The sequence below is a fragment of the Ranitomeya imitator genome, chromosome 3 (genome assembly GCF_032444005.1).
Source record: "Ranitomeya imitator isolate aRanImi1 chromosome 3, aRanImi1.pri, whole genome shotgun sequence".
Taxonomy (NCBI): Eukaryota; Metazoa; Chordata; class Amphibia; order Anura; family Dendrobatidae; genus Ranitomeya; species Ranitomeya imitator.
Window position 1 is genome coordinate 797362981 of NC_091284.1, and position 25955 is coordinate 797388935.

General features: G+C 46.0%; 1 protein-coding gene across 1 annotated transcript in view; it reads left to right on the top strand.

Annotated features, from left to right (window-relative positions):
* The window catches only part of DYNC2H1 (dynein cytoplasmic 2 heavy chain 1), a 552714-nt gene that overhangs the window by 218616 nt on the left and 308143 nt on the right, over positions 1 to 25955 (top strand). Inside the window, exons 63-66 of the mRNA XM_069759211.1 lie at positions 6748 to 6857; positions 14281 to 14379; positions 16566 to 16689; positions 25710 to 25873. Of these exons, the coding sequence (XP_069615312.1) occupies positions 6748 to 6857; positions 14281 to 14379; positions 16566 to 16689; positions 25710 to 25873 (497 nt within the window). The remainder of the gene's footprint in view (positions 1 to 6747; positions 6858 to 14280; positions 14380 to 16565; positions 16690 to 25709; positions 25874 to 25955) is intronic.

The following is a 25955-nucleotide window of genomic DNA, read 5'->3' on the forward strand; positions in this document are numbered from 1 at the left end:
CCACCAACACGGTGCTTCCTCTGTCCGGCGGAGCATCTCTGAAGGATTCTAACGATAGAGTTATAGAATCCTTCGCGAAATCTGCTTTTGAAGCGGCTTCAGCGGCTCTATGTCCAGCTTTTGCGTCCACGTGGGCTTCAAAATCCATCTCAAAATGGGCCAAGGATCTTCGGCGGGGTATCCTGGATGGGGCGCCTCCCGCGCAATTAGCGGAACTAGCCAACCAGATTTCCCATGCTGGTGAATACCTGGTTTCCGCCTCCCTGGATGCCGCGTCTTGTGCGGCTCAAGCTTCCAGCAAGGCCGTTGCCATCCGCCGGACCGTTTGGCTCAAGGCCTGGCAGGCGGACTTGTCCTCCAAAAAGTCCCTCACTAGTCTGCCCTTCCAGGGCTCTCGTCTCTTTGGTTCCCAGCTGGACCAAATAATTAAGGACGCCACCGGGGGTACAAGTTCTCTTCTCCCTCAGGCTAAGCCTCGTCGCCCTCCCCCTAGACGACAGTTTCGTTCTTTTCGGCCTTTTCGTCGCTTCGCTGCGTCAAACTCCCTTTCCCAGCAGCAACAGAGGCCACAGGCACGTCAAGAGAAGAAGGCGGTGTCCTTTAGGCCCACTCCGTCCTGGCGTCCTCGTTTCTCCCAGGGTAGATCCTCCAGGCCCAGGACTGGAAGATCCACCTCGGCATGACTCTCGGCAAGACTCCAGCCCAACTCCCAGATTGGGCGGCCGTCTTCTCCTTTTCAGGGACGTCTGGATTTCCGCAGTAGAGGACGCATGGGTCAGGGAAGTTGTATCCTCGGGATACAAAATAGAGTTCGCTTCCCAACCTCGGGATCGTTTCTTCCAATCCCGTCCTCCAAGAGACCCCGCTCTAGTTCCGGGCTTCTTCTCAGCCATCGCTTCTCTGCTCAAATCCGGGGTAATCGTTCCCGTCCCAGAAAAAGAACGCTTCACGGGTTTCTACTCGAATCTTTTTGTGGTACCGAAAAAAGACGGCAAAGTTCGCCCCATTCTGGACCTCAAATTGCTGAACAGGAGAGTTCGCCTGAGACACTTCAGGATGGAATCCCTTCGTTCAGTAATTGCTTCCATGGAGGCTCAGGAGTTTCTATGCTCAATAGATATCCAGGACGCCTACCTCCATGTCCCGATATTTCCCGGACATCACCGTTTCCTGCGCTTTGCAGTGCAACGAGACCATTTTCAGTTCGTCGCCCTGCCGTTCGGTCTCGCAACCGCGCCAAGAGTGTTCACGAAAATCATGGCGGCGCTGATGGCCATCTTGAGAGTCAGAGGCCTGGTCCTATTTCCATATCTCGACGACATCCTCATCAAGGCTCCGTCCTTCGCTCAGGCCCACGAAAGCCTGTCCATTGTTCTCGACACCTTAGCCCGTTTCGGGTGGCTGGTAAACCGGAAGAAGTCCTGCCTTATTCCTTCTCAGCGCATCATCTTTCTGGGCATGCTTTTCGATACTCGTCAGAGCAGAGTCTTCCTTCTCACAGACAAGAGATCCACTCTCTGTCAAGACATACGCTTGCTCCATGGTCCTCGTCCTCCCTCCCTCCGTTCGGCCATGAAGGTTCTGGGGAGGATGGTAGCTACATTGGAAGCGATTCCCTTCGCCCAATTCCATTCGCGACCCCTTCAGCAAGCCATTCTGTCTCAGTGGGACAGGTCGGTCTTCTCCCTGGATCGACAGATCAAACTCTCCTTTCGGGTCAGGCGGTCTCTCAACTGGTGGCTGACGTCACCTCTCATCTCCCAGGGCAGGTCCTTCCTTCCAGTTCACTGGCAGGTGGTGACAACGGACGCCAGCCTGCTCGGCTGGGGTGCGGTTTTTCGCCACCTGACGGTCCAGGGCCGCTGGTCGCTGCAGGAGTCTTCTCTGCCGATCAACTTCCTCGAAATTCGGGCCATCTTCCTGTCCCTCCGCCACTGGGAAAGGATTCTCAGGGGCCTTCCAGTCCGGATCCAGACGGACAACGCCACGGCTGTGGCATATGTCAACCATCAGGGGGGGACTCGGAGCTCCTTGGCCCTTGCCGAGGTATCCAAGATCCTCCTTTGGGCAGAGGCAACGGTTCCGGTGATATCCGCGGTGCATATCCCCGGCGTGGAAAACTGGGCCGCCGACTTCCTCAGCCGCGAGGGCCTCGCGGCAGGGGAATGGTCCTTACATCCGGAGGTCTTCCATCAGATTTGTCTTCGATGGGGAACTCCGGATGTGGATCTCACGGCGTCCCGAGTCAACAGGAAGGTTCCGCAGTTCGTCTCCAGGTCCCGCGATCCTCTCGCAGTGGGCGTCGATGCTCTGGCCATTCCTTGGTCACAGTTCGAGCTGCCCTACCTGTTCCCACCCCTTCCATTACTTCCCAAACTGTTGAAGAAGATCAAAGCGGAAGGGGTGCCGGTCATCCTGATCGCCCCGGATTGGCCCAGGAGAGCTTGGTTCGCGGAGCTCGTCAACCTTCTCGCGGACGCTCCCTGGCGCCTTCCAGACAGGCCCGATCTGCTGTCCCAGGGTCCGATCTGCCACCCGAATTCTCGGTCGCTCAGTTTAACGGCGTGGCTGTTGAGACCGCGGTTCTGAGAGCGTCGGGCCTTTCGGACCGGGTGATTCACACCATGATTCAGGCTCGGAAGCCTTCGTCTTCCAGGATCTACTACCGCACCTGGAAGGCCTACTTCCGGTGGTGCGAGTCCAACCGCCTTCCGCCTATGGTTTTTTCCCTGCCTTCTCTTTTGGCCTTCCTTCAGGCAGGACTGGATTCGGGCCTGGCTCTTAGTTCTCTGAAGGGTCAGGTCGCTGCGCTTTCCATCCTCTTTCAGAAGACCTTGGCCTCTCGGCCACAGGTTAAGACCTTCTTTCAGGGGGTAGCCCACGTCGTCCCGCCGTACAGGGCCCCTGTGGAGGCATGGGACCTAAACCTGGTACTGGACGTTCTGAAGGTTTCTCCCTTTGAACCTCTTAGGGAGATTCCTCTATCAGCTTTATCATGGAAGGTAGCCTTTCTTGTGGCCATCACGTCCATTCGCCGCGTTTCCGAGCTGGCGGCCCTGTCTTGCCGTCCTCCGTTTTTGGTCATTCACCAGGACAAGGTGGTCTTCCGGCCCCCACCTTCTTTTCTTCCTAAGGTGGTTTCCACCTTCCACCTCAACGAGGACATCGTTCTACCTTCCTTTTGTCCAGCTCCGACTCATCCTCTGGAGCGATCATTGAACAAGCTGGATCTTGTCAGGGCTGTGAGGATCTATCTGGACAGAACGTCCACTTTCCGGAAGACGGATTCCTTTTTCGTCATTCCTGATGGCACGCGCAGAGGCCAGCCGGCTTCTAAAGCGACTATTGCTCGATGGATCAGAATGGCAATCTTGGAGGCTTACCAGGTCAAGAACAGAGTGCCCCCTCCTGGGATTAAGGCTCACTCTACCCGGGCAGTCGGCGCCTCCTGGGCGGTGCACCACAGGGCTTCCGCCCTACAGCTGTGCAAAGCGGCAACTTGGTCTTCCATCCACACGTTCGCCAAATTTTACAAGGTCCATACCTACGCATCGGCGGACGCCAGCCTAGGCAGAAGGATCCTGCAGGCGGCAGTGGTGAGTCCTCTGACCTGATGGAAGTCTGTATTTCCCGCCCTTGGGACTGCTTTGGGACGTCCCATGGTTCCTGTGTCCCCCAATGAGAGGCGATAAAGAAAACAGGATTTTTGGTTGCTTACCGTAAAATCTGTTTCTTGAAGCCTCCATTGGGGGACACAGCACCCTCCCAATGTTTTTGTTATATGTTCTCTGACTGTTCTCACGTTTACAGTTCTCAAGTTTGTGGTTATGGTTTTTCAACCTTGTTCTTTCTCCTACTGCTTTCTCACTAACTGAAGAGTTTAATGCCAGTCGGTGGGGTGTACACTGCAGAGGAGGAGCTAATTTTTTTATTTGCATAGTGTCAGCCTCCTAGTGGCAGCAGCATACACCCCATGGTTCCTGTGTCCCCCAATGGAGGCTTCAAGAAACAGATTTTACGGTAAGCAACCAAAAATCCTGTTTTTAGCTGTTTATATAACTGTATCTTGAATAAAGTTTTGGTAATCAATATGGGTTTAACATGCAGATTATCAGCTTTAATTTTAGGGAATTCACATCCTAATTAGAGTAAGGGTTTAGGAATTACAGCTCTTCAATATGTACCTGCCCCTTTTTTTAAAGGGACTGAAAGTACTGTAATTGGACAATAATTTCAAAAGCTCTTTAATGGGCTGCTTGGACTATTCCCTCATTAATCCATCATTAATTAAGCAGGTAAAAGGTCTGGAGTGGATTCCACTTGCGGCATTTCCATTTGGAAGCTGTTGTTGTGAACCCACAACATGCGGTCAAAGGAGCTCTCAATGGAAGAGAATGAGACCATAAGCTTAAGAAAAGGAGAAATTTGTCAGATAGCAGAAATGTTAGGTGAGGCCAAATCAACAATTTGGAAGACAACAGTGGTGGATGATTGTAGAATCCTTTCTATGATAAAGAAAAACCCTTTCACAGCATCCACGCAAATGAAGAAGAAGGTCTTTCAATGTCTTAGTGTGATACTGAGTCACCACTCGTGGCCAAGGTAGTCAGGAGGTCCAAAGAAAGATACCAGGAGGGCTCGTAGCACAGAGGGGCAAGACAAGGTGTAGTTAAATCACAGCCCGCAGGCTAGTCCTGATTGAGCAGCGTTGATGTCAATCAAAGTACTGACAGTCCTGCATGCCCCAGCTCAGATTGAACGACTGGACTGCCACTCACCATACTGACATTCCAGCAAACTCCCTAGGACACAGTGAGTGATGAAACCGTGACAGTACCCCATCTTCTGGGGAGGGCTAATGTCACCCCAAGCTTGCCAGGAAACCTAGAATCAAAGCCCTGACCAGTCGATCAGCCTTCACGGATCCGGACGGAACCCATGATATCTTCTCTGGTCCGTATCCTTTCCAATGGATGAGCTACTGGACCGAACTTCAGACCCTTAGAGAATTCACAATCAATATTTTATTTATGGTAAAGTTAATTTCTCCAATTACTTTTGAGCCTCTGGAATGAGGAGGCTTTGTAGGAAAATCGTTGACATTCCTATACATTTTACAGGATATTTTAGCTCAACCACTGTAATTAAATCAGAAAGTCTCCACTTCATTTTCATCTCAGTGGTTTTGTTTTATATCCAGAATAATCGTTTACAGAGCTGAAATCACAAAGATCCAATTGCGGCAAATATTTCTGGGCCTAACTGTAAGTCTGCAGTCACACAGAGTACTGCAGACTTGTAGCTTAAAAGGGTTGTCCACATGAAGAGAAAGTCAGGGCTGCGGCTGATCTCTGACCTCCTCTTCATGTTCAGTTCGTTCGAAGGCGGAGACAGTGACGCCAGTGCTGATTGGGCGCCAGGCTCATGTGTCACAAGAACCGCCCCGTGACTACGAGTGCCGACACCGCTGCGAAAAGAAAAACATGCACGAGAGCATGATTGGCTGAGGGAATAGAGGGTTGGCCGCATCAGAACTAAATTTGAGCCACAGCACCAGAAGGAACGCAGAGGTCACGGGAAAAACTGGAAAGGCAGCGTAACTAAGAGGACCTCTAGAGAAGGGCAGAAGACAAAGGTCAGAAAAGGGACATGTAAGATCTCTGAAAGGGAAACCGATCGGACTACAGGGAGAGTGCGCTGTGGAGGATGTGGGCTGGGATCTAACTCAACACGGCGGAATGTGGGAAGATCTATTCTTCTGTAAGGACCTCAGAGGTCACGGGAAAAACCGGAAAGGCGGCAAAACCAGGAGGACCTCTAGAGCAGGCTTGAAGACAAAGGTCAGAAAAAGGACATGTAAGATCTCTGAAAGGGAAACAGATCGGACTGCAGGGAGCATGATTCACAGAGGATGTGGGCTGGGACCTAACTCAACACAGCAGGATGTTTGAAGATCTATCCTCCTGTCCTGAAGAGGTTTATTTAATTTCATGGTCTGAGTTTTCGGCTTGGTCTTCTCTCCATGCAATTTGCTTGGATCTGGGTGGCGGGTGAGCAGTAGACCAGTGGCAAGGAGTGTCCACGCTAGTACCTGAACGCTAACTGTGTTAGGACAAGGAAAAGTTCCTGCCATCCAGACTAGAGCAGATACGGATTATTATTGGCTAATTATGCTCTTTTTCCCTATCTAGAGGAGACGTGAGAAGATTAGAACAAAAAACCACCACCATTGACAGAAGTAGGCCTGGAGACTGCTGATCAGTATCTGCCTGCAAAGTGATACTGAGCTGAATAGCCTGATGCCAGTAGTCGGGTGTAGCCTGCAGAGGAGGAACCGACTTTGGTCTGTAGTCCTTAGTGTCAGCTCCTGGAGGCAGCAGCGTTCATCTACAGTATAGTCTCCTTTGCCCCCCCAAAAGTTTCCGAATATTCTCTCTACGAAACATCCCCTGTATTGTCTGATCCGGAATATCCCTTTAAGTTCACACATTTCATATGACTTTCATGCGTTGTACCAATTGCAGGGACTTACGAAGGGCGATGATTTTATTCAGTGAACCATTGCCAGGACACATGTATACACGCTGTTTTCTCAGCTCCAGCTAATGTTTCTGCCCACAATAAGGGGGCGATTATTATCAGACGACCGTACACAGCAAATTACCGAGTACTTAATTTATAGTCCGCTCTGTTTCTAGCCCATTAGCTAAAGAAATGGAACACGTATTGATTTTCCTATTTTTTCAGCTTTTGATTTAAGGAGGTTTTTGTCGACGGAAAGCGAACAACTGATTTGGAAGAGTGAAGGTCTGCCCTCCGATGAGCTGTCGGTGGAGAACGCGCTGGTCATTTTACAGGTAATAATGACATTTGTGGTTTGGAGTCAATGGATAGCTTGTTTGCAATGTTTTTAATTTTTTTTTTTTTCCATAATTTTCTGCTGAGCCAAAGTCATTTATTTTTCTTTGCTTTCAGTCCATCGGGAGAAAAGTGCAATGCAAATGGTTTGATGTTGTTTGATACAAATGGTTTGATGTTGTTTGACTGATTTTGTAAATAATTGCAAAAGATAAAAAAAAATATATATATATTTTTATGCAAATGGAAAGTCTTGAGATCATCCTCATTTCTGTGGAATGAAGCACGTGTGTCTTTTCAGCAAATTTCCCCAAACAGGCCGCCCATGACCCACAGCGCAAATGCCAAACTCTCTGCCAAAATCCGAGAATCAGGCTCTGTTGACCTTAAACCAATCACTCGACAGAGGACGAACTCAAGATTCTGCTTGGGATAATGCTTCCCCTTATCGAAGAGAAATCACTGTTTTTAAATTAAAGATTGGGATCTAAGTGGTAACGTTTCTGCTAGTGGCGAGTGCCAATCCAAGACTGGCATGTCAGAGTGAGGAGACTTATAAGCCATGCACACTACTCTAGGAAATTAAATATGCCAACTGTCTGTTCAGAGAGAAAGAGGACTAGAATCTAGCACCACCTATTGGAATCAGCGATCCTAAAAGTCAATATCAACCCTTTAACGAGCCTTGCAGTATGACTTGGTATAAAATCCAAACCAGAATCTCAATGTGCAGACATTGTTTCGGGGGTATTGCCCCTCGTCAGTGCAAAGTATGAGATCTCATTTGGCTAGATGAGAAGCTCTGGACTGGCGTGTAAGGGGTAACTTATCTCCTTGTGGAGAGTGACAAGTCAAGCCTGGCATGTCAGATTGAGGAGACTTAGAAGCCATGCATGCTCTAATCCTCTTCCTTTCTGAAGAGACAATTTGTATATAAAATGAGAGATTAAAAGTTATGTTACCATGAACCACGCCATTGTTTTTCTGGTGAATTTCTCTACCAACTTGATGTGTCGCGTCCTTACATTCCCGGGATGTTGGCATTCAACACTGCCGCCATGTTGCTGACATGATGTATCAGGGTACCACCTTCCCCCCCCAACAGCTTGTGGGACCAATTGGATCATTGTCTGCCAAACCATTTGCATTGCCGACACTGGGGAGCCTTTTTCTGGGCTTTTAGGACACTTTTTAGGCTATGTGCACACGTACAGGTTTTTTCGCGTTTTTTCACGCTAAAAACGCTATAAAAACTCATTAAAAACGCATACATTATGCATTCTATCATTTAGAATGCATTCTGCAAGTTTTGTGCACATGGATGCGTTTTTTTCGCGGTAAAAAAATGAGCATGTTCATTATTTTTTGCGGATTTTCTGCGTTTTTCCCGCAATTCTATGCATTTGAGAAAAAACGCACCAAAAACGCGTCAATATCGCGGTAAAACCGCATGCGGATTTCTGGCAGAAATGTCCGGTTTTGGTCAGGAAAATTTCTGCAAGAAATCCTGACGTGTGCACATAGCCTTATGTCTGTATTGCCCGTAAGGACACACATCAATAAGTCTGTCGTTGCAATTTTTTTATTTTTTTTTTTAAAGTGTGACATTTCTTTCAGAAAACTTTTCACATGTCAAAGTTAATTGAAAAAAAGTTAAAATTGATGAGGGTCAAGGTGCTGAGACCCCCACGTATCGCCAAAACGGGGAGCAAGCTGAAGGTGGACACCAGAGGCTTCTTCAATCTCTGAGCTCTCGGCTGAGGACTCGCACCCCATTACTTTTCTAGTCATTAGGGGTCTTAGCACCGGGACCCTACCTATCAAAACTTCTGAGAAGTTTTATAAAAGTGCAGTTACTCTTTATATAAAATATATGTCACCTGCCACATCTACGGGTGGATAGAAAAGATATGTGTGTGTATGCCAATCCTCTGACCTAAAGTGTTTGGTGGGGGACATTGTGAGACCTTTGGGTGTTACCGGTGGGATCTTTAGACAAATGCCTAATGTGTCTGGTCATCAATCTGCTCGGAATGTCTCCAATTGTTGTCATCTCACAGATAAAGCCATAATCATCTCCTGTTTGTATTTTTGATTTTTGACCATTTTTCTGTGTTTTTCCATTTACACATTTACGTTTCGCCGATTTAGATCTGTTCTTTGAAACCATCGGTAAGATTGTGATCACTCCGGCCTCCCTCACTTCTCTCCTTTCCTGAAGTTTTTGGACTCCTCATCTATCGACCTCTATTATTTAGGGCTCCTTCACACACACACAATTTTGTCAGCATTTTTTCAAGCAAATTAGTAAAAAAAAAAAAAAGCCATAAATTATTATTTTTCTTGCCATGTATGAAGCACTATAGAAAAGTCAGAAAACTCATCAGACCCAGATCATGCCACTCGCATACGTACGCCACACGTCCGACGCCAGGGTACGGAGCATAAAGTCGTATGTACCCCGATACGGGGGAAATTAAACAGTCACCTCGCCACTAAGTAACAAGCCCTCACACCACTCCATTTATGAAAAGACAAAATTGTTACAGGTCTCAGAAATTTACCGTATATGTATTCATATATACATTATACGTGAGTGTACAAGGTTCTCATTTTTTTCCTAACTACTTGTGCAAAAACTCAAAAAACTATGGCCGCATTATGGTTTTTTTTTTAATCTCCATTATATCACACTCGGGAGCTTTTTTTTTCTTCTTTTTTTTCCCATTTTCCGGTATGATTGGCGTCATTCAACAACTACATCTTGTCCCACAAAAAAAAAAAACAACAACCTGCCCCCAGAAAAATAAAAGTTAAAGCTTTTTTGAAAGATGGGTTAAGAAAAATACAAAGGGGCAAAACTGGAAAATCGCCCAAGAGTGAGAGAGAGGATTAAAAGAAAAAGATGCCGCTAAAGAAAAAAAAATATAAATTAAAAAAAATTCTATGGAATTTGAAGTAATATCCGACCCCATTGTTTTTTGATTAAAAAAATACTGTTGAAAACGCTACAGAACGCTGTGTGTGAATCCAGCCCTAACAATAATCCTTAAGACTTGGTTGTAAAATTGGTGGTAATACTTCTAAATGAATGATTTGCACCAGTCCTTTCTTGCTCCTGTCCTGTGGAAGGTGTGATTGCTTATATATCTGCTATCTGCCTAGGAGACTGTCATTCCACACTGGTGTAGACAAGATCTCTGTAGGCTGCCGCCGGTAAATAAGTGATCAGCACCAGGGACATCGGATCGACCCGACACACCAGGTGTCATGTGAATGGGATGTATACATACATGCAAAATAATATATATAGTCATGGCAACCTTTAAAGTTATTTCAGAAAATGAAGTATTTCTTCCAGATAATTATTGCAGTTACACATGTTTTGTTATGCACACGTTTATTTCCTTTGTGTGTATTGGAACAACACAGAAAACTAAGAAAAAAGGCAAATTGGACACCATTGCAAACAAAACCCCCCAAAATGGCCTGAAAAATTGTTGGCACCTTTCTAAAAATGTGGGTAAATATCTTTGTTTCAAGCATGTGATGCTCGTTCAAACTCACCCGTGGCAAGTAACAGGTGTGGGCAATATGAAAATCGCATCTGTCATCAGATAAAAAGGGAGAAGTTGACTCAATCTTTGCATTGTTTGTGTGTGCCACACTAATCATGGAGATCAGAAAGGGAAGAAGAGAACTGTCTGAAGACTTGTAACCTTGAGATTGTTGATATTGTACAACAATTTTGGTTCTCAAGTTCATCTCCAGATATTTTGATGTTCGTTTGTCCACAGTGCTCAACATAATCAAGAAGTTTATAACCCATGGCACTGTAGCTAATGTCCCTGGAGGTGGACAGGAGAGAATAATTAATACAAGTTTGCAACGCAGGATAGTCCGGATGGTGGATAAGCAGCCCCCAATCAAGTTCCAAAGAAATTCAAGCTGTCCTGCAGGCTCAGGGTGCATCAGTGTCCGTGCGAACTATCCGTCGACATTTAAATGAAATGAAATGAAGGAGACCCAGGAGGACTCCACTGCTGGCAGCAAGAAATAAAAAATCTAGTCTGCAGTTTGCCAAAATGGGCGTGAGTAAGCTAAAATCCTTATGGGTAAGCTTTTTGTGGACAGATAAGATTAACATAGAGCTTTTTGGTAAAGCACATCATTCTGCTGTTTACTGAAAATGGATTGAGGCCTGCAAAGAAAAGAACACAGTGCCTACAGTCAAATATGGTGGAGGTTCAAAGATGTTTTTGGGGTTGTTTTGCTGCCTCTGGCAGTGAGTGCCTTGATTGTGTGCAAGGCATCATAAAATAAATAGTGTTCATTGTCAGAAAGCTGGGATTGTGTGCTAGGTCATGGGACTTCCAGCAGGGCAATGACCCTAAACATACTTCAAGAAGCCCCTAGAAATGGATGGAAACATAGCGCTGGAGAGTTCTGAAGTGGCAGCAATGAGTCCGGATCTAAATCCCATTGATCACCTGTGGAGAGATCTTAAAATTGCTGTTTGGAGAAGGCGCCTACAAATATGAGAGACCTGGAGCAGTTTACAAAAGAAGAGTGGTCCGAAATTCCAGCTGAGAGGTGTTGAGAGGTTTGTACATGGTTATAGGAAGTGATAGATTGCAGTTATTTATTCCAAGGGGTATGCAACCAAATATTAAGTTGAGGGTACCAAGAAAATTTGGTCCTGCCCATTTTTGGGGTTTTGTGTGAAATTATGTCCAAATCACCTATATTTTTTCTGTTTTTTACGTGTTGTTCCAATACACACAAAGGAGATAAACATGTATATTACAAAACATGTGTAATTGGAATCATTTTCTGGGAGAAATACTCAATTTCTGGAACAATTTCAACACTTTCGGCCATGAATCTTCTATTACGATGGCTGACTTGTGCAAATCATGCCTCTGCTCTGTGGTGATTGTCTTCTATTGTCTTCTATCTGTATTTTTTGTCTTGCACCGTGTTAACCCTTCCGACATCTTTCTGATCTCCTATTATTCCCTATCATCATGTCTCTTCTTGCTGTATATACCCATCAGATCAGACCGAGATGAGCGGCGCTGCTTAGACGCGTATTTCAGGCTTTCCCAGATCACTTCTGTATTATTCTGGGTCAGCCTCTGCTGCAGAACATCTTCATATTTTTAATAAAAAGCTTGAGGGCATCTCCTATCAGCCAATGGTGGACACGGATGTGTTTTGTACCTTTTGGAAACGCAGTTCTGCAGCAGCTGAGGTCTGTATTATAAGGAATAACGCGCTCCCACTAATGACGTTGATCACCGAGCTGTGGACCCCTGTTTGAGTGGTTCCAGCAGTGGGGACTTCACAAATTACTTATGTCATTAGAGGGGGTCCTAAGACGGTTGTACACCTTGTATACGTTATTCTCTACCAATATGATAGCATATTGATTGCTGGAATCTGCAGGATTCCCCCACGATCTAGAACATGGCTCTGCAGATCTCGTGCACACGATCCTCCGCTCCATTCATGGTCTATGGGACTGCAAGAGATAGCACTTTCTAACAGTCCGACGTGCACAGAACTTTCCTTTGTTTCAGCCGCTGTTTTTCTCTTGCCAACGCGGCCGTGGTTTTCCCTATCCAGATGTTGTAGCCCAATTCGTCATTTTTTGAGTTTTTGAAATATTTCACTATTTTTGCGCTGTTGTACTCCAGTACTCAAAATTTTGTCTAACTTTTTTGGCGCCATTAAAGAAGGACATAAAATGTTTTAAAGGATCTGATCACTTTTTTGCTCTTTTGAAGCACAACAAAAGGTAAAAGACTAGAAAATAAAGAGCACCTTCGGAGAATTTGATGCAAAAAAAAAGTAAACGATTACCGCAAGACAAAAACAACGTAGCTGATGAATCGGGGCAATTGTATAATGCTATATTATAGTACAGAAATAAAGCCACTCATGGCAGAATGTAAAAAACAAAAACAAACCAGCAATGAAAACACTCAAAAGGTGCAAAGATCTACAATACTTTACTGGAGTGCAGCAGAGGACATCTAATTCTCATATGCAAATGAGATGTTAAGATCTATGGGCCGGACACAGATCTCAGGGGGCGTTACCAGTGTGAGACATGTAACGACTGACAGTCCACTCTCCTGATCTACATGGAGCAATGGAGGCAGATTCTATTAGGCTACTTTCACACTAGCGTCGTACGACACACGTCGCAATGCGACGTACCGACGCATACTGTGAAAGCGCTGCACAACGGGGGCAGCGAATGCAGTTTTTCAACGCACCTGCTGCCCCATTCTGAGCTGCGGGGAGGTGGGGGCGGAGTTCCGGCCGCACATGCGTGGTCGGAAATGGCGGACACGACGCACCAAAAAACGTTACATGCAACGTTTTTTTGGGTTCGACGGTCTGACGCAACACGACGCAACCGTCGCACGACGGTTGCGACGTGTGGCAAAGCGTTGCAATGCGTCGCTAATGTTAGTCTATGGAGAAAAAACGCATCCTGCAAGCAATTTTGCAGGATGCGTTTTTTTCTCCAAAACGACGCATTACGACATGCGTCGTACGACGCTAGTGTGAACGTAGCCTTAGCAAAAACGTGGATTTCTCTGGAATAAGACATCAGATCGCAGATATCAAGGCGTCCTGTTATTCGGATTCCTATGACCTGGATATAGACGGGTTAGGAAGGTTCGTCGGAACATAAGATTCCCTTTAACTGGGGAAACTGTATTTGATTATGTACATTTTTTTTTTAATGTAGATGTATGAAATCGGTTCGCGCACTGACGTAAAAAAATGGACATTGCTGATTTTTCATACGCTCGTCTATACTCCCACATTTGCCTTGAGGAAAACCACATTGTCGTGACCTGCATTTTCCTCCCCATTAAAGTCACCGGTGGGAAAAAAAAACCTAAAGATATTACAAATCTGACCGATCTGAGCCATCCTGTGCCGCTCATTTTACTGTTATAGTTTCCTGTGCCGGTGACAGTGGGACCCCACACACCTACGTTGGTAGGAATCACCAAAAACTCGTCCACGTGTCTCTGCATCTGTGCGGGGTCGTGGCATCATCGGCATCGATCATCTCAATGTGGAAATGAACTGAGCCAGAAAGCAAAAAAAATAAAAAATCTGCCGCCTTGACTTGTTTTAGTAATTACTTAGATATTTTGTAAAATAGCATTTCTGAAGCTTCTTTTCGTTGAATTGTGCATTAAGCTATTCCTATGTTATGTCCCCTGGATGTACAAGAAGTTGATGATTGACAGATGCTAGAAGGCCCAATTAGCACCGTGCTGCATGCGGAGAATCGACCAGGATGCTTATCAGTCCCAAAATTGTATCCCCGATCTATCAATCATCTATCTATTCTTCAGTTCTAATCTAAACATACATCTGTTTCTTCACCAGAGTCAGGTCTGTCCATTTTTGATTGACCCGTCTTCTCAAGCCACAGAATGGTTGAAGACACATTTGAAGGAGTCTCGTCTGGAAGTCATTAATCAGCAGGTAATCCAGGGTGGATGAAGAAGTCCATCTGAACATATCAGGGTCTGGCTCTGGACTCTAGCCTATGCTTTTGTGTATCATTCTGTGTACAGGATCCATAACTACTAAATGCTGTAATTACTGTATGAGGCCTTGGCCCCTTCTTTTTTTTATTATTTCTTTTTTCAAACCCTCCATACATTTCTAGATATGAGTCTTTTTATTTATTACTACTTTTTATGGTCTTAACAAAGGAGGCGTTGCTCACAGGATCCTCGGGGGCGTGTCTTTAGGCTGTTTTGCATAATAACCCTGAGAGCACTGCCCCCGCTTAAAGATCACAAGTATTAGTAAAGTAGTTGCTCCCCTCCTGGACTGGCACCATGCCAGCGGCACTGCTGTTCCTAGAGGGTGACGTGACTATTGTCCCGTGCCGGCTGCAGCCAATGAATGGTCACTAGTCAGCTGCAGTCTTTGCTATTTCATTAGACTGGAAGTTGAAAATAATACATTCAGAAATTAATGTAATTAGGGTGGCTCAGTGGTTAGCACTGTATGGTGGCTCAGTGGTTGGCACTGTATGGTGGCTCAGTGGTTAGCACTGTATGGTGGCTCAGTGGTTAGCACTGTATGGTGGCTCAGTGGTTGGCACTGTATGGTGGCTCAGTGGTTAGCACTGTATGTTGGCTCAGTGGTTGGCACTGTATGGTGGCTCAGTGGTTAGCACTGTATGTTGGCTCAGTGGTTGGCACTGTATGGTGGCTCAGTGGTTAGCACTCTATGGTGGCTCAGTGGTTGGCACTGTATGTTGGCTCAGTGGTTGGCACTGTATGGTGGCTCAGTGGTTAGCACTGTATGGTGGCTCAGTGGTTGGCACTGTATGCTGGCTCAGTGGTTAGCTCTGTATGCTGGCTCAGTGGTTAGCTCTGTATGGTGGCTCAGTGGTTAGCACTGTATGGTGGCTCAGTGGTTAGCAATGTATGCTGGCTCAGTGGTTAGCACTGTATGCTGGCTCAGTGGTTAGCTCTGTATGCTGGCTCAGTGGTTAGCACTGTACGGTGGCTCAGTGGTTAGCACTGTACGGTGGCTCAGTGGTTAGCACTGTATGGTGGCTCAGTGGTTAGCACTGTATGTTGGCTCAGTGGTTAGCACTGTATGGTGGCTCAGTGGATAGCACTGCAGCCTTGCAGCGCTGGAGTCCTGAGCTCAAATCCCACCATGGACAACATCTGCAAGGAGTTTGTATGTTCTCCCCGTGTTTGCGTGGGTTTCCTCCGAGTTCTCTGGTTTCCTCCCACATTCCAAAGACATACTGCTAGGGAATCTAGATAGTGAGCCCCATCGGGGACAGTGATGATGATGAATGTAAAGCGCTATGGAATTAATGGCGCTATATAAGTGAGTAAAATAAATAATTGAGAAAAAATAAACTAAAAATAATACAGAAGAAAAAGGTTTAAACGTAAACTCATACGTTTCACTGAAAAAAAAAAAAAAGAAACAAAAAAACTCATGTTTATGAATAGTCATGAGTCAATGTAATTGAAGAAAATAATCTGAAAAATACAGTAATGCAGAAAAACTTTTAAAAAAAATAAACTAAAAAATTAATTTAAATTGAAAAAAAAAATAGAAATGGTATAGAAAAAAAAGATTTAAACATAAACTCCATAAGTTTAATTGAAAAAAAATAATTCAGATCAATATTTAAAAAAAAAAAAGCATTTAAAAATGAATTTTGTTTTATTGATCTAAAAAAAAATCAGAAAAAAAAATCTTTAAAATATAAACTAACACTTTGAAAAAAAAATAATGTGAAAATGAAAAATAGACCTTAAGCATAAAAATAAGCGAGTAAAAAAAAAATGTTTTGGCTCGGAGAATGAAGCAGGTAGAATTGGAAAGATCTGCTATAAGGGATGTATGAGGCCCAGAAAGTAAAGGTAGGCGTTATTTGGCAGCCCGTTTCCCTTTGAGATGACGCGTGCCGAGCTGCCGCCATTAGCGTTTAGTTTCCCAGATTTAGAAATCTTTTTCTGGTTTTATCTGATCCGTCGGCTGAACGGCTCGCGATCAGCGCTGGGTCTCGCACATTTCCCAGCTTCAGCTTTTTTTTTTTGCTCTGTTTTATTCATGCATGTCGGCAATTTACTGTCAGCCGCCAGATCACAAAGCTGGAACTTATGTTGTGTTTTATGTGCGCGCAGGATGCAAACTTCATTACGGCTCTTGAGCTCGCTGTCCGCTTTGGCAAGACACTTATTATCCAGGAGATGGATGGAGTGGAGCCGGTGCTGTATCCAATACTTAGGAAAGATCTTATTGCTCAGGGTAAGTCCACAGCTATAGGAGATCTTCTGTCACATCCTGCACCCATCGCTGATAAATAGGGTGAAGTGGAAAGTGTCCCATGATTAATAATTGTCTATTGAGGCCATCAACATCTGTCTCTCCGCCACTGAAGGATGTCTGCCGGGATCCAGATGTATTGAAGAATACAATAGCTCACTATTCAATCGCAATTTTTTCCTTTATTTGATAATGCAATGAGAAACTAAACTTAAAGGGGTTGTGTCAGGACAGGCGTGACCTTTGTGATCTCCTCCGATTACTAGGCTCTGGTGCAGTGAGTCAGTAAGAAAGGACCGTGTCACTTTTTGCCTCCAGACGGCTCCATTCTGCCTAATCCTAGTGCCATATGGTCGGCTGTTGACTATAATCTGCCAACTAAGCATGGGGCATACCAGTTGGATATTGGGCTTTGATAGCATAGCCTAGCAGTATGTCAGTGTTTGTCCTGAGATCACTACTTTAACAAATATTTCCATATAAAAATAAAAGGTCATCAGTAAATTTAAGTGTTTTGACATGTTTCCAAAATATATAAAAAAACCAAACATGAGCATATGCTTTTTTACCAATCTCCCGTCCTGGCGAATCCTGACACTGTGCGCACTGTAAGGATTCACAAGTCTGCAGTCACATAGCGTGACTTCAGACTTGTACCCTAAGGCCAGACAACTACTTTAGATTTTGTGTGTATTTGTCATACTGTAACACTCTACAGTAAGAAAGAGCGGCCTCAAACTGTCCCTCTAGCTGGGACCCTAACTATCCCTGTCCTTGGGGGTACTCTTAAAGGTAGAGAGGCCTGAGTCTCCGACTCTACTATGCTCCTGTAAAAACCCTGATCTGTCCCCTCTCACACTCCATGAGACATGGGGCAGAAATGAAAGGTAAACCAGGCACACAGACTAAACAGGGATAACAGAAAACCTCTATCATACAATAGATATATATATATATATATATATATATATATATATATATATCTATCATACAAAACACTCACCAACAATAGTGAGGAGGATAGGGACAGGGAGGAATAAACTAAATGCGAACAGGGACACACACACATACTACCGCAAACCTCAGGACCACTACTACAACAACTCCAGACGTCAACTACTTAGCTTTAGCACACAGCACAGAAGGACGAATCTCCAATAGCAAAAACAAACTCCTATTCAGCACAGCGTCTCCTAAGAGCTAGGAAGCACAGCTTTCAAGGGCTGGACAGAGAGGGTCTGACCAGGTTTTATAGGGAGAGGTAATGACCAGATCAGAAGCAGCTGAAAATGGAGCTGCAAGTTTCTGACCAGTATAGAAAGGGTCGTTAACTTCTTCAGCGCCAAAAGAAGCCAAATTCATTTATAATGGAATCCAAACACATAGGTTAAATGGAAGATCTGTTATTGACAATACGCAGTGATCCTCTACCTGCAGATCTCCCGGCTCGGCGGGACACACTCGTGACAGTATTCTGAGAAAACAGGACTGATAATGGGCTTTCTCTGTGAGATGAGGAAGTCGGACATACAGGCCTTTTTCTTTTGTTGGTCTGTTGATATAGGACAAGTAGGATTTATGAGTGAGAAGGAGAAGCAGGACTCACATGCTGAAATGGGCAGGGAAGCAGGACTCTCACTTTCTTCCTGAGGGAGCAGGAAAGCAGGACTCTCACTTTCTTCCTGAGGGAGCAGGAAAGCAGGACTCATGCTGTTTTTTTGAGTTGTGGGCCAAGTAGGACCCACAGGCTGAAGTGGGTGAGATAATTGGACTCACAGCTTCCTTTCATGAGTGAGCAGGGAAGCAGCAAAACTCACAGGCTTCCTTAAAGCCCATATGTCACCAGGGTTTTGCTACTCCATCTGAGAGTAGCATGATGTAACGGCAGAGACCCGGATTCCAGCAATGTCACTTACTGAGCTGTTTGTGGCTATTTTGATAAAATCACTGTTTAATCTGGCGCTAGTTCTCTGAATGCTGAGCTATGTATAACCCCACCCACAACACTGATTGGTTGCTTTCTGTGTACTCTGTGCATTGCCAGAAAGTTATGGGTGGGGGCGGAGTTATTCAGAGCTCATGAATATGGTGGACTACATGGCAGCAGTTTTACTAGTCCTCTAGTGATAATCACCTGCTGACAGAACTGTGATTAACAGTAAGTGACACATCACTGGAATAAGGGTCTCTATCTTTACATTATGCAGCTTTCAGATTTGGTGGCAATAACCTGGGGACAGATTCCCTTTAATGAGTGAGCAGGGAAACCGGACTCACTGGATTTCTAACATAGATCCCAACTTTAAATAACAGGGAAGATGGACACACATTGTTGTACAACCACATCAGTAGACCCACAGCTCTGCTGCATCAACACATATAGCTCTGCTATCTCAACACGCACAGCTCTGCTACGTCAACACTCATAGAACTCTGCTACATCTACCCACACAGCTATGCATCATGAACACACAGCTATGCAGCATGAATACACAGCTATGCAGCATGAACACACAGCTATGCAGCATGAACACACAGCTATGCATCATGAACACACAGCTATGCATCATGAACACACAGCTATGCAGCATGAACACACAGCTATGCATCATGAACACACAGCTATGCATCATGAACACACAGCTATGCATCATGAACACACAGCTATGCATCATGAACACACAGCTATGCAGCATGAACACACAGCTATGCATCATGAACACACAGCTATGCATCATGAACACACAGCTATGCATCATGAACACACAGCTATGCAGCATGAACACACAGCTATGCATCATGAACACACAGCTATGCAGCATGAACACACAGCTATGCATCATGAACACACAGCTATGCATCATGAACACACAGCTATGCATCATGAACACACAGCTATGCATCATGAACACACAGCTATGCAGCATGAACACACAGCTATGCATCATGAACACACAGCTATGCAGCATGAACACACAGCTATGCATCATGAACACACAGCTATGCATCATGAACACACAGCTATGCATCATGAACACACAGCTATGCATCATGAACACACAGCTATGCATCATGAACACACAGCTATGCATCATGAACACACAGCTATGCATCATGAACACACAGCTATGCATCATGAACACACAGCTATGCAGCATGAACACACAGCTATGCAGCATGAACACATAGACACCCTGCCTGTGACCTGCTCCTCTTCTCTGCTGCTAAAACACATTAACTAAGTAGGACACTCAACCCAAAGGTCCTAGCAGGACCTTAAGACTCTACATATTCTGACCGATGGCGGAAGGGCCTGTTCGCTCCCTTCTCCACCATTATATTCAACTGTAAGTGTGTTTGGAGCATGTTGATGCACCTGAAATTGGTACATACCCCTCCCTGACCTCCTGAGACAGATCTCCAAAGTTTTGACAGTCCTGCTGCATCCGGAATGGTGGGAAGGTTTGCATGAGTGATGGGAGAAACTGGACTCGCAGGCATCCTTCATGAGTGGGGGGTTGAAGCTGGACTCACAGGCTTTACTATACATGCGTGACAGATGCTGGACTCACAGCCTTTACTATACATGGGTGACAGATGCTGGATTCACAGGCTTTACTATACATGGGTGACAGATGCTGGACTCACAGGCTTTACTATACATGGGTGACAGATGCTGGACTCACAGGCTTTACTATACATGGGTGACAGATGCTGGACTCACAGGCTTTACTATACATGGGTGACAGATGCTGGACTCACAGGCTTTACTATACATGGGTGACAGATGCTGGACTCACAGGCTTTACTATACATGGGTGACAGATGCTGGACTCACAGGCTTTACTATACATGGGTGACAGATGCTGGACTCACAGCCTTTACTATACATGGGTGGCAGAGGCTGGACTCACAGCCTTTACTATACATGGGTGGCAGAGGCTGGACTCACAGCTTTTACTATACATGGTCGGCAGAGGCTGGACTCACAGCTTTTACTGTACATGGGCGGTAGAGGCTGGACTCACAGGCTTTACTATACCTGGGTGGCAGAGCCTGGACTCACAGGCTTTACTATACATAGGTGGCAGAGCCTGGACTCACAGGCTTTACTATACATGAGTGACAGATGCTGGACTCACAGGCTTTACTATACATGGGTGACAGATGCTGGACTCACAGGCTTTACTATACATGGGTGACAGATGCTGGACTCACAGGCTTTACTATATATGGGTGACAGATGCTGGACTCACAGCCTTTACTATACATGGGTGGTAGAAGCTGGACTCACAGCCTTTACTATACATGGGTGACAGATGCTGGACTCACAGCCTTTACTATACATGGGTGACAGATGCTGGACTCACAGCCTTTACTATACATGGGTGACAGAGGCTGGACTCACAGCCTTTACTATACATGGGTGGCAGAGGCTGGACTCACAGCTTTTACTATACATGGGCGGTAGAGGCTGGACTCACAGGCTTTACTATACATGGGCGGTAGAGGCTGGACTCACAGGCTTTACTATACATGGGTGGCAGAGCCTGGACTCACAGGCTTTACTATACATGGGCGGTAGAGGCTGGACTCACAGGCTTTACTATACATGGGTGGCAGAGGCTGGACTCACAGCTTTTACTATACATGGTCGGCAGAGGCTGGACTCACAGCTTTTACTTTACATGGGCGGTAGAGGCTGGACTCACAGGCTTTACTATACCTGGGTGGCAGATGCTGGACTCACAGGCTTTACTATACATGGGTGACAGATGCTGGACTCACAGGCTTTACTATACATGGGTGACAGATGCTGGACTCACAGGCTTTACTATATATGGGTGACAGATGCTGGACTCACAGCCTTTACTATACATGGGTGACAGATGCTGGACTCACAGGCTTTACTATACATGGGTGACAGAGGCTGGACTCACAGCCTTTACTATACATGGGTGGCAGAGGCTGGACTCACAGCTTTTACTATACATGGTCGGCAGAGGCTGGACTCACAGCTTTTACTATACATGGGCGGTAGAGGCTGGACTCACAGGCTTTACTATACATGGGCGGTAGAGCCTGGACTCACAGGCTTTACTATACATGGGCGGTAGAGGCTGGACTTACAGGCTTTACTATACATGGGTGACAGATGCTGGACTCACAGGCTTTACTATACATGGGTGACAGATGCTGGACTCACAGGCTTTACTATACAAGGGTGACAGATGCTGGACTCACAGGCTTTACTATATATGGGTGACAGATGCTGGACTCACAGGCTTTACTATACATGGGTGACAGATGCTGGACTCACAGGCTTTACTATATATGGGTGACAGATGCTGGACTCACAGCCTTTACTATACATGGGTGACAGATGCTGGACTCACAGGCTTTACTATACATGGGTGGCAGAGGCTGGACTCACAGGCTTTACTATACATGGGTGACAGATGCTGGACTCACAGGCTTTACTATACATGGGTGGCAGAGGCTGGACTCACAGGCTTTACTATACATGGGTGACAGAGGCTGGACTCACAGCCTTTACTATACATGGGTGGCAGAGGCTGGACTCACAGCTTTTACTATACATGGTCGGCAGAGGCTGGACTCACAGCTTTTACTTTACATGGGCGGTAGAGGCTGGACTCACAGGCTTTACTATACCTGGGTGGCAGATGCTGGACTCACAGGCTTTACTATACATGGGTGACAGATGCTGGACTCACAGGCTTTACTATACATGGGTGACAGATGCTGGACTCACAGGCTTTACTATATATGGGTGACAAATGCTGGACTCACAGCCTTTACTATACATGGGTGACAGATGCTGGACTCACAGGCTTTACTATACATGGGTGGCAGAGGCTGGACTCACAGGCTTTACTATACATGGGTGACAGAGGCTGGACTCACAGCCTTTACTATACATGGGTGGCAGAGGCTGGACTCACAGCTTTTACTATACATCGTCGGCAGAGGCTGGACTCACAGCTTTTACTATACATGGGCGGTAGAGGCTGGACTCACAGGCTTTACTATACATGGGCGGTAGAGGCTGGAATCACAGGCTTTACTATACATGGGTGACAGATGCTGGACTCACAGGCTTTACTATACATGGGTGACAGATGCTGGACTCACAGGCTTTACTATACATGGGTGGCAGAGGCTGGACTCACAGGCTTTACTATACATGGGAGACAGAGGCTGGACTCACAGGCTTTACTATACATGGGTGACAGATGCTGGACTCACAGGCTTTACTATATATGGGTGACAGATGCTGGACTCACAGGCTTTACTATACATGGGTGACAGATGCTGGACTCACAGGCTTTACTATACATGGGTGGCAGAGGCTGGACTCACAGGCTTTACTATACATGGGTGACAGAGGCTGGACTCACAGCCTTTACTATACATGGGTGGCAGAGGCTGGACTCACAGCTTTTACTATACATGGTCGGCAGAGGCTGGACTCACAGCTTTTACTATACATGGGCGGTAGAGGCTGGACTCACAGGCTTTACTATACCTGGGTGGCAGAGCCTGGACTCACAGGCTTTACTATACATAGGTGGCAGAGCCTGGACTCACAGGCTTTACTATACATGAGTGACAGATGCTGGACTCACAGGCTTTACTATACATGGGTGACAGATGCTGGACTCACAGGCTTTACTATACATGGGTGACAGATGCTGGACTCACAGGCTTTACTATACATGATCGGCAGAGGCTGGACTCACAGGCTTTACTATATATGGGTGACAGATGCTGGACTCACAGCCTTTACTATACATGGGTGGTAGAAGCTGGACTCACAGCCTTTACTATACATGGGTGACAGATGCTGGACTCACAGGCTTTACTATACATGGGTGGCAGAGGCTGGACTCACAGGCTTTACTATACATGGGTGACAGAGGCTGGACTCACAGCCTTTACTATACATGGGTGACAGAGGCTGGACTCACAGCCTTTACTATACATGGGTGGTAGAGGCTGGACTCGCAGCTTTTACTATACATGGGCGGTAGAGGCTGGACTCACAGGCTTTACTATACATGGGCGGTAGAGGCTGGACTCACAGGCTTTACTATACATGGGTGGCAGTGCCTGGACTCACAGGCTTTACTATACATGGGCGGTAGAGGCTGGACTTACAGGCTTTACTATACATGGGTGGTAGAAGTTGGACTCACAGCCATTACTATACATGGGCGGCAGAGGCTGGACTCACAGCCTTTACTATACATGGGTGGCAGAGGCTGGACTCACAGCTTTTACTATACATGGTCGGCAGAGGCTGGACTCACAGCCTTTACTATACATGATCGGCAGAGGCTGGACTCACAGGCTTTACTATACATGGGCGGTAGAGGCTGGACTCACAGGCTTTTCTTTACATGGGCGGTAGAGGCTGGACTCAGGCTTTACTATACATGGGTGGAAGAGGCTGGGCTCACAGGCTTTGCTATACATGGATGGCAGATGCTGGACTCACAGGCTTTACTATACATGTGTGGCAGAGGCTGGACTCACAGCCTTTACTATACATGGGTGGCAGATGCTGGACTCACAGGCTTTACTATACATGATCAACAGATGCTGGACTCACAGGCTTTACTGTATATGGATGGCAGATGCTGGACTCACAGGCTTTACTATACATGGATGACAGAGGCTGGACTCACAGGCTTTACTATACATGGATGGCAGATGCTGGACTCACAGGCTTTACTATACATGGGGGTAGAGGCTGGACTCACAGGCTTTTACTATACATGGATGGCAGATGCTGGACTCACAGCTTTTACTATACATGGGTGACAGAGGCTGGACTCACAGGCTTTACTATACATGGGTGACAGAGGCTGGACTCACAGGCTTTACTATTCATGGTGACAGAGGCTGGACTCACAGGCTTTACTATACATGGGTGACAGAGGCTGGACTCACAGGCTTTACTATTCATGGTGACAGAGGCTGGACTCACAGGCTTTACTATTCATGGTGACAGAGGCTGGACTCACAGGCTTTACTATACATGGGTGACAGAGGCTGGACTCACAGGCTTTACTATACATGGGTGACAGAGGCTGGACTCACAGGCTTTACTATTCATGGTGACAGAGGCTGGACTCACAGGCTTTACTATACATGGGTGACAGAGGCTGGACTCACAGGCTTTACTATTCATGGTGACAGAGGCTGGACTCACAGGCTTTACTATTCATGGTGACAGAGGCTGGACTCACAGGCTTTACTATACATGGGTGACAGAGGCTGGACTCACAGGCTTTACTATACATGGGTGACAGAGGCTGGACTCACAGGCTTTACTATTCATGGTGACAGAGGCTGGACTCACAGGCTTTACTATTCATGGTGACAGAGACTGGACTCACAGGCTTTACTATTCATGGTGACAGAGGCTGGACTCACAGGCTTTACTATTCATGGTGACAGAGGCTGGACTCGCAGGCTTTACTATTCATGGTGACAGAGGCTGGACTCACAGGCTTTACTATTCATGGTGACAGAGGCTGGACTCACAGGCTTTACTATTCATGGTGACAGAGGCTGGACTCAAAGGCTTTACTATTCATGGTGACAGAGGCTGGACTCACAGGCTTTACTATTCATGGTGACAGAGGCTGGACTCAAAGGCTTTGAGTCTTGACAGTCTTTATAAAGCTTTTTAATTGAAGATAGTGTAATATATCCTATAAAGCGTTATATCTCTGAGCTCCGCATCATCCTCTATATCATTCTTGCAGTTTGCTTCAGAATTAGTGGAGGCACCAATTATTGACATACGTAAGTACGAGACCGAAATATCCAGGTGAATGTATAGACCTTACTCAGATGTCTGGTAATCTGGGGGAGACCCTGGTAGTATAGGAAATATCCAGCATTTCATTATTCTTTACAATAACCCCTCACATAGTGTTAAGTAACAACATCCAATGTTATTTCCACAGGCCCCCGATATGTGGTCCAGATTGGGGAGAAAACCATAGACTATAATGAAGAATTCCGCTTATTTCTGGCAACACGTAATCCGAATCCGGTCATACCCCCGGACGCCTCCTCCATTGTCACCGAGGTGAACTTTACTACCACAAGTGCTGGATTGCGGGGACAGGTGAGGCTTTTGCTGCAGGAGATTGTTTGTTCTTTATGTGATGAATATTAATATAAAATGAGGATCACAGCCGTATCCTGAA